Source organism: Bombus impatiens, unplaced genomic scaffold, assembly GCF_000188095.3.
Source record: "Bombus impatiens unplaced genomic scaffold, BIMP_2.2 scf_0487, whole genome shotgun sequence".
In the NCBI taxonomy this organism is placed as follows: domain Eukaryota; kingdom Metazoa; phylum Arthropoda; class Insecta; order Hymenoptera; family Apidae; genus Bombus; species Bombus impatiens.
The window spans coordinates 2,194,241-2,204,701 of NT_176906.1; the positions used below are offsets into that span (position 1 = coordinate 2,194,241).

At 39.0% G+C, this 10,461-nt stretch overlaps 1 protein-coding gene across 1 annotated transcript in view; it reads right to left on the reverse strand.

The window, feature by feature from the left end:
* Window positions 1-4,088, reverse strand: part of LOC100749598 (laccase-1-like) — a 46,491-nt gene extending 42,403 nt beyond the window's left edge. Inside the window, exon 1 of the mRNA XM_003490926.4 lies at window positions 2,793-4,088. Coding sequence (XP_003490974.1) covers window positions 2,793-2,898 — 106 coding nt within the window. The 5' untranslated portion in view covers window positions 2,899-4,088. The remainder of the gene's footprint in view (window positions 1-2,792) is intronic.
* Window positions 4,089-10,461: the final 6,373 nt, after the last annotated feature.

Genomic DNA, 10,461 nt, shown 5'->3' on the forward strand with positions numbered 1-10,461 from the left:
AATAAGAGACAATGACGAGCAAGGTTCGAGTACCTGACAGAGCAATTTTTACGTCCGTTTCGAGAATTTCAGCGGAAAACGATCACGATCACGATAGTGCGTACACGTGTACGAAGAATCAGTGAACGTCGCTATATGTAGGTGAACAACATATTCAACCAGTTCGCGATAAACTGTTATATGCACTGGCGCTGTGCCATCTGCTTCCTAATAAAACTATAATAGCAATGCTAACGACTGAATGGGTTACGATAGAGAAAAAGAAAATGGGAGAAAAAGTTTGTAGGACCATTAGATCTGCTGGAGGAAACACGATAACGTTAATTTGCTAATGAACACCGAGTTCCTTACGTTTCGTCGATTATCATTCGTATCACGTAAATACCTACACAGATTTTTAGCGTTAATTGATCGATAATTTTGGATAAATGAAAAAATGTTAGATTCTTACACTCACTAGATTGCTAGAGAACAACGTGACTTCATGTTCACAGATCGGATAAGGAACGGTCAATCGTACGTGTGGTAATGTTCGTAATAGTTCTATAATTTCTGAATTTGGTGCGGTCGCATACTTCAGGAGAAAATCTGGTTAATGAATTCAGGCTGGAAAGTTTAATTCACCCGAAACAATTGGTTGTTGTATGCAAATGTCGAACACGCTCCACTCATGAAACAAATCTCGCAGAGATTCGTAAAATCGAATTACGTCGAACTCTATTTTCCTGCAATCTACATGCGTTGCACAACGACATTTAAATTTCAACGATACACGTGTGTATTTGATTACAGAATCGTCTTATTGAAACATCAATTCAATTGTTCAGGCGTCATTATTGCGATTAAAATCAAAAATATTCTAGCGTTAAAAATCACCATTTAAGAAAAACGCTTATACAGTAAAACATTAACTATCGCGTGTTAATAATTCTCAACGTCTTGTCATTCTGTCAGAGCACGAGATGTGATCGATGCATCGTCGAGTTCTATGAATTTTTCATAAAGCGAGGTACAAATTAACCTCTGATTAATTATATTTCACTATTTATACTTCACGATTTCATAATCACATAGTTATATTTTGTTTAAATCCAACAAAAGCAGTTATCAACTTTGACTTTCAATTAGATGACGCTAATGGAGATCACTGGCGCTGGATGTCGTTCGGAAGATCGCATGACCGTCAGAAATTGGAGAAATAATTGCTACATGTATTGCGATTAGTCGCGCTTGGTATAATTATAGCAATTACTTCCATATAGGTGGCGATCGTGTAACGTTTGCCGTGTTTTGCGAGTCGGTTAGTCTTGAGCCTCCGTTCCCCTCATTAAAAGTTCGTCAGCTGACTGGAGCTCGCGCGCGCACGAACTCAACTCGGTCGAATACTCTAGATCGAATTTACACTCGTAATCGAAAGTTTACACAGTTGGCGGACGACGAATAACGATGGAGACTACGGAAAATGTTGATGAATGCCAAAGATACAAAACAAGCCCCGCGAAAAAAAAGAAACAAGAATTACCGTAATAGTATTTATCCAGTATCAATCGGATACAAGATGGACATAATAACTTAATTCCTTGAACGACCCCTTTGCGAGACACTGTGTGGTAGTTGCAGTTTGCTTGCGATGTAACGGTGCAATTTCACATAACACGCACACTATTTCTCTGTCTCTCTCTTGGTTTTTTCTACTTTATAATCGATCGACTACTGGTAATCGGTTTCTTTCTCGCGCTTTTTGCTCGTTGCTTTCCTCATGAACTATCACTCGCGGTATCGAGACATCGAAAATTTGATATGCTAATGTAAAACATTAAAACATGTGGGTTCATTAATGACAGGCGCGTATACCACTCACTATTTTCGGAAATGTTAGAAAATGGGAAATTTAGAGAAATCTAATGGACGATGTAATGGGATTCAAATTAGCCTTTTACTCTATTCAATTTTCAGCTGATGAAGAAGCATGTTGTACAGAACCAAATCAATCTATTAACAATCATACCTCTGATTCAATTATACACGAATCGAACAACAACGTTCCGTCGATTCGAGAAAAAAAGGACCAGTTACTAACACGGTTTGCTAAGTCGATTGAGAATCACGACAGATAAGAATCTCGTCTGACATTTACTGTGACATTTATGAGGGTATTAGTTGGATAAAAATTGAAAAGACCTGTAAGGCACGTAAGAAAACATGATCGTCTCGATGCATCTCGTTGTTGTATACCATAGCGATGTCACGTTTCCTCAACGAAGTACAATCTCGTAACACATCACAGTATTCTGCACTGTTCTCCCATGTACGTTTTGTCGCACAGTTTGAGTACACTTCACTCGCGACTGCCTGTCAGATCGACGCGCGAAAATTCACGTACTGGCGATTGAATGAAACGCAGGGAACGCGCAGAGGAAAACGGTCCCAGCGTGTAGCGGGAGAAGCAAAAAAAGCAGGAAGAAGGCCGAAGATCGAGCGGGGGAGGGGGATATTAGCAGAGGAATCGCTATAGAAGAAGAAAACGGAGTGAGGAAAGAAACAAGGGAAGGTCAAAGACCTTGAATCGAGAAGGACGAGGATACCGGGGCAGGCAACCGAGGAAGGAAATGTAAACGTGTACTGGTGAGAAGAGCAAGAAGAGGAAAGATGAAGGGAGAAGGAAAAGAAGAAGAAAGACGAAAAAGGAAGAAGAAGAAGGAAGAAGCAACGGTGCAGGTAGATAATGATAGAGAGGCAAGCTCTGAGAAGACGCAGAAAGAGGAGAGTAGAAGAGCAAGAAAATGACTCACCGTTCTTCCTACCGGAGGTTTGTGTGACACGTATGGCGAACGAGATCCGCGTGTACGCAAAAATCGTCACGAGGACGAATATCGCGTAGCCACTGGAGAATCTCATGGTTGGTAATCGGTCAAAACTTTCTCGAACTAGATCTCCGACTTCTGGTGAGACTTGCTGAGGCAATGGCTCAGCGCCGACTGAGACGCTCTTTGTGCTTGCCGCTCTATCTCAACTGTCACTTCTCTCTCGTCGGGTTTCACACCGTTCGCCCGGTATCCCCAAGGAAGCGAAACTACCACCACGGCGACGACGACGTCGAGGGACCCGGCGCGGCCACGTATTTAGTCCCGAAATCCCGCGGAGACACGCGTGTATCGGTATCTTATCCGACTAGTGGCAATCCAGTGTGTACTCTTTGTACATCTATTTAAAACCTATCGCTCCACCTCGCGCTCCTTACTATTGGCTCCTGCCCCAATTCCTTGTCCAATGATACACTCTCGCGCGCATTCACCTCCTTTTCAGATCGAGACGTGAGGGATCGGTCGGAGAGGTGGCAGAAAGTGTCGGTTAGTAGGTGGTAGGTAGTAGCAATACCCGGGTAGGTGGTAATACCTACGGATGTTTGGAAGGCGCCGCTAATAATGAGCTTAGAGACCTGGAAAAGTGACGTCCAAGTTCTCCCCCCGGTTAGACTCCCAGCTCCACTTGATGAAGGTGAAGGGGTTTTAGGTGGGGTTTCCTTGCTTCGAAACCAAGATCGCGACAAACTAACGTTGGCTTTCTTGGGTGCCCTTCTACGTCCCCCATTTCTACCGTCTATCGGCCTGTCTGGTTGATTCTGATAGTGGTAGGCGCACGTGGAGGGGCCGGCCAGCTTGTCTACGCTCCAGCTAGGTTTCGCGTTCTTTTAGAAGCTTCCTCGCACGGACACATGTTACACGTCCCCGACTCTGCCGTTCCTTATCGTAATTGCGCGTTTTCGCGATAGCAGTTTACAGCTTGGATATACCCAGAAGATCACTTTGGTGCAATATGGAACGATCTGTCGAAGATTCTACTTGGCAACTATCATCTACAAGTATCGTTGTAGTTTCTATGAGACCACAGTCCAGGATTGAGGAAACTTCAACTTGGTTACCAAGACCCAGGGACCAGGTGGAATAGGTTTGTCCCCAATCCTACTCGATACACCTATAAATATCGATGGACAGGTACTATTTATTGGTCGGTGAAAAATCCTCGGATTAGCGAACGCGTTAAGTCAGCGTATCTAACCCAGCGTTTCGAAAGCGGTCGAATAACGCGACGGCTGTCGAGATTTATTCAAGTGGTACGCATATTTACCGGTACTCTTGGGTCGGGTAAAAATATTCACTTCGCGGCTGGTTCGCCGGTCTTCGATTTCTCCTTTCCACTTTTTTTGAAAATATGTTTCGATCCGCTTTAATGGATAGTAATTTTAATTTGTAGGAACGTAAGATCGAATATCTAACGATCGTCGACTAATTTTTTAACTACGAATGATATTTTTTCCGTCTCGTTCAGGAAACAGAGCTAGGAATGCTGAATTCTTGATTCTGTCTCAATCCACTTATTCAAAGTGGTGGTTTCACTAATCCTTTGACCCCCAGCACGTTTTTACCATTCAATATCCGTTATTGCTGCCAATTGTGAAAAATCTATGAATAACTGTTATGATTGTTTGGAACAAAAAGGTACAGAGAAAATTAATTTGCTGAAAAAAGACGAACTTTTTAACCGCAACAGATGAACTAGGAGTGAATAAAAATAAATCAATGTCAGTTATGTCTTAAGTTTTAATCTTTGCAAACGTAAATGTAATCATTTATCATTGACAGAAATAAAATGATATATAAAAAAAAGACGATTCCTAAGAAAAGATGTTATTGATCCAAGAGAATGGTAATATACTAATATTATATAATATTGCATATTAATAATTTCCCATAAAAGTAATACTAGTATTCGAATGATGTCATTACTTATTCATACATTAGTCGCTTTTTTTCCTTGGCTCTATGATAGAGTTAACTCAACTAGTTTTACGGTGAACACTATTTAATTATTCATTGCCATAAAGATCGCACACGCGACACCAACACAGGGCAATGATCGTAGCGAAAGCTCGTAAAAGCTGGTCATTGGTACTTGAGCCGTATCAAAAGGATTCATTAAGTCAAGGAACTTCAACGGAGTAGCGTGTTCATCCTGGGTCCTTCAGAGAGAAGGAGAAAAAGGAACAGTAGTAATTATCGAATGATGTATGGAGGAAGTGACATTTTGTGCCTCCTGACGAAATCTAATCCACTGAAAACCTGTTCCGTCTTATCGAGAATCGATTACCGATCTTAGTGTTCCGTGAAATTACTGGCCTACAACGTAAATGAAACCACCGTTGAAAAACGGTTATGTTCTGATGTTACTCCTATACCTCGATTTTCCCTGTGTTGGAACTGATTGACAAGCGTATCATATCTACATGTGTATTCACATTCATAATTGATCTTCTTAGAAACCGAATTGATCAACGCCCGATCTTATTAATTATTTAATTTCATTACATAAATAAGTGATTGATATTCAATTCTCCAAAAACGAGTAACCTGTTTATATTGAAATCTGAGGTAAATTAAAAAAAAAAGAGTTCCTCTACGTTTCAAACAATAAAGTTGATCACCACAGTTCCTGAAGGATTTAATTGACAAATGACATATCAAGAAGTTATTTAAATCCAAGGATACGAAGAATATTCTTGAAATTTGCTATTAAAGATGAAAACCACGAACAAAAATATATATAAAATATATTCATTGAAGGTTAACCTTATCGCTTATCTTATTTGTCATAAAAAAATATCTTTTCAAACATTTTCACCAAAAAAATGTAAAAGATCTTATCAGAAAATTTTCAATTTTTCTTTCACGCCACCTGATATTGTAGCTAAGTAAAGTTTCCGAGCATTAGACTAGGAAAAAGAGATCAGCGAAAGGAGCCATAAAGCGAAACAAACAGAAACAAAACCGAGGAACGGATAATTAAAGAAGAACGCCGGAAGTGAAGGAAAATGATAAACCTGTCGTGGCCTATCCAGACCGTTGCTTTTCTCTCCGAAAAGGAAAGCAACGTCGGAGGAAAGCAGCTTGCATAGACTGAGCGAAGCGTGCCAGTGAAAAGTGATTTAGATCGGACATGCGGTGCATTTCAATACCTAGCCAGAACCTGCTTCCGAAACATTCTTCGCGACATTTCAACGATCTCGCGTAGCCATCGTTGATATTTTCCACGGAAATCGAAAGGTAACCCGCGATCACGTTACTCTGCGAATCGATGCCAATTGGCACTTGACACGCTCGATGGAATAACGTTGAAAATAATTCAATTCGTTTGGTTCTTCGTCGTCGTAGTTGGAGTAAAGAGAACCGATCTACGTGATTGACTCACAGTTCAGATGAATTTCACATTTCACATTTTGTCTTGCTCCTTTTCCTTTTAACCATAATGTCTCCTTTGCAATTCAATCGTTTCAATTACGTAGTACGTTCCTGTAATTGGACAAGTAAAATTCTTAGAGCTTATTAGTCAGTTTATTGATTTTCATGGGGTACCGGTTTGGTTGCTTTGAACGATTTGTGGGTGGAAGACTGGTTCACATTTGACCATTTTTATTCGTTGTAACTGACTAAGATTACCGATGTGAAGTCTGCTTGATATAAATAGACGAAGCAGTTGAAACTAGAGGAAAAAAGTTATTCCAATGTTTTATAGCGGTAATAAATGTGATTTTTCTTTAACTTAAGATTCTTTTCATTGATCGATACTATATAAGATAAGTTTTTCCTCGAATACATATCCCCTAGCTCGTAAATTAATTAACACTTTCTCTTAAATTTAGCCATATACTCTAGCACTAGCTTTATCATCGCGACGAGTTTTTATCACCGTGAAAGTCTGGCACATTATGAAATAATTTTTTTCCCCTCGGTTGGAAATCAGCTAATTGTTAAATCAGCGTTGCGATCTCGAAGAGGGAAGGCACTGTCCTGTAAAATTTATGACTTCAGTACAGAAGAACCAACGAGGAAACTCAATGTAGCCTAACAAATTTTTAAAGCGGTCACAATGTAACGTCAGTAAAATGAATTGAAGAAAAAACAAGAAAAGAGTCATGCGTGTCATAAATAGATGACTTGAATTGAACGATTTACACAAAATTTTCGATTTCTTCGAGTAGTTCATCAACCTTGAGCGAATAACAAATCGAGAGTTCGATCTAGACAACGATGTAGTACAATTACCAACAAGCATAAATCCTTTCTTAGATTCAAGTTTTATGGTAGAACGTCCGTCTTCGAGGAATGTTTCTTGCCATAGAAGAATGGCGAGCCACGTTAAATAACTCTCTATTCAGGCGTGTACAATAGTGTACATATCTTCGTGGTGTGGTAGAAACAAGTGACAAGCATTAATGTCGTAATTCTCACTGAGCCGTTGATTGACAGATATATACACCAAAGAATGTATCATTTTCCGTCGCGATGCATATAACCGTGTTTCGTTTCATCATAGACATTACTCCACATTTAACGAACTTCTTGCTGCGATTTCCTTCGGCTAGGCTTTATATCGTACACCAAACGGTCGACCGATTAGCGCGACTTTTCGATTGAAAGTAAATGTACCGTGGAACGTGCTATTCAATGCGCGATCATTTTGTAAGATACGGGCAACTCCGTGTCTTTTCACGCATACGCTTTTCACGCCCGATTATTAATCATATTCGCGGAACTATAATCTGTAAAATTACGATACGTCGATCCCCCTTATTCGAGGAACTATGGCAATCGTTGACAACCCAGGACCATTTCCATTCGCGAAATATTCGATTATTCGCAAGAAACTTGCATTCTCGGTTACAAGATTAATCACCAGCATTCACCAGTCGACTGTTTCAAAGATCCTGGCGTTTGATTTATTCGTACGAACGTAATATCGGCCTATTACGATCACATGTTGGAAAACGTCGAAACGAAACTGTAACATGCTCGTTTCGATCACGCTAAAAATGTTTATGTATATCGTTATTCCCTGTCTATCTTGTACATATCGGATTAGATAACACGTGGGAATATACGGAGCGAATTTAGGCTTCTTTCAATGCTATGGATTAGATAGGTGCCCAGGTAAAAGCGTTCGAAAGCCACGCGTATGGGAGAAGTCTGTTCCTGGTATACCATATCGTGAATGTAAATCGTGACTGTGTGTATATTATTGATTCTAGGATCGTGGCTGGTTAGAAGGTGTACGGACAATGACGTAACGAACCAACGATTGCGCAGAATAATGAGACCAGATTCTCGATCAAATGTAGCGCAACCGGATGAATGTTCCTACCTAACTATGTCTTCCGAGGAAATGAAAAACTTGCAACCGCATTTCCGCTATGCTTGGTGGTATTTCCAAATTGATAAACATTCTTCATTGGAGCACATGAGTTCTTTCTCCTTGCATTTCACCTTCGATCGTGTGACCGAACACGAATTCTTTTCTTTTTCATTCAAGTTTACATCATTCTTTTAAACGACGTGCTCACAGGAGGTTATATACAGATTATGTATAATATATACATATATATAGTCTGACTTCGTTCGATTTCAATGTTAAAAATACTATTGATTAATCTTCTGATTAAATTACTCGTAAAAGGAATCTGTTTGGTCAAGGTACGATTACACTTGAAAGTATAGCTTTTATTTTTGAAGGTGAAGTTTGAATCTATCTCACTGTAAGTTTGAATCTATTTGAAAGTACTGACTTTTTCCTTGTTTCTGGACGTACTCGTGACATCAAATCTGATTCAGATTGGCCAAGTTACTTAAATTCAAGCGGCTTGATTAATGAGAAGCGTGAAAACTGGAAACGATTTTGTAAGTAACAAACAGGTTTAAACTGGAGAAGTGGTCCCAAGCTTTTTTTAATTCAAGTCACTGAATTCATGTAACTCCACTTTCAACGAAGATATATATACTTAACCCCTTCATTACTTGCTGCTCATTGGAAGTAATCGTGTTCCATAATATGTGTATTTTTAGGAAACAACAGAATATATAAAGAAATAACCTGCCCTAAAGACAATACAACATACAGAGAAATAATAACATACTATAGAAGCAATATTACAACCGATAGGAAACTTTCTAGATTCCAGAGTATAATTCTCCTCCAATTTGCACAGGTCTAAGTTAATTACCAATTTGCACACTCGACATTTCTTCGAATCCTTCCTTTTCCTTGAACTCTGATACATTTCCTGTTCGAACTCCCATTCGAGAACAACCACAATCGCGTGTGCTATTTTCCTGATTAATTTATAGGAAACAGTGGTTCATTTGCACGCAGCATCACTAAAATGGGTAAAGGCCTCGTTCAACCAGATCACTGACGAGGAAAAGCCGAGCGAACAAGTGTTGGATAAGTCTAATTAACGTTTTATTGCTTCGGTATTGTATCTAATGAGGCGCGTGCATCGATGTAGAAGAACGGGAACCGAAGCAGATCGATGATGGTGGTCACTGTCAGATTCTGTTGTCGGAAACGCACGTGTGATTTAACCACGTGATTCACTCCAGGAATTGCACGTCCATTGAGCAACGTTTCACCGTTTTGTCGACTTAACACTTGTAATTATACTGTTTCAAATAGCATTACGCTAAGTAGATTGTACTCAACGCTAAAAATAGATAGAAAGAGGTTACTTGATCAAGAATCACGAGTCGATCTGCTTTCAATTTCGCGTTCCAGCTTTTACGTGACTGGTTGCTTTTTGCCGTGCGTGAAGTGATGCGTTGTACACGCGTGAAAAATGCTTTCTTCGTATAGCAGTTTTCTCTAACCATCCAATGTACAGGTTTACTGTCGAGGTAGTAAAAAATACTTCTCTGTACGGTGCGTGAAGAAACAATGTAAATTCTTTTTTCCGAGACTAGACATTTCCTTGTGTGCAAGCGTGAGAAGAAATAGTTGATGGATCTTTCCTCGAAGAAGGTTGAAGTACACGTGTAAAGACAAGATTTCCTATAAGGCTCGATGCAACTTCCTCTTTCTCATAAGAGTTTCTTAAGCGATTTTTAGTAGTACATTGGTTCAATGCGTGCTTAGAGTGAGTGATAATTAACGTGCTAATTATTTTACAACTTTTAGATTATTATTGCGTATCATTTGGTCCCTGTTGGCAAATATCTCATCTGTAACAGGCCTAACATCATAATAAATTAATAAATAGTAATTAAGGAAATTAATAGATAATCTAATTAGTAATAATAAATAATAAATTAATTGCTTAGAAGTATGCTTCTTTAATATATTTTAATACAATTTTATAGTAATAAGAAATCTTTGTGTGTGAATTCTGTGTCTGATTAGAAGCTTTCAGATACATAGATCTGAGTGCAATCTCTTATTTTTATAAAAAGAACTAAAAAAAGTGGAAACTAATAGGTATCATTCTGTAGGTTTTTGTACTTTTAAATTAGCTATCCATAAATGCATAAATCTCCGCAGTTTACCAATAAGAAATTCCATTTTTACTTATTTACAGATTAACGATAAAAGTATAGTTTTTAAAATCACTTGAAATTTTTAGAGTAAACGATACAAAGT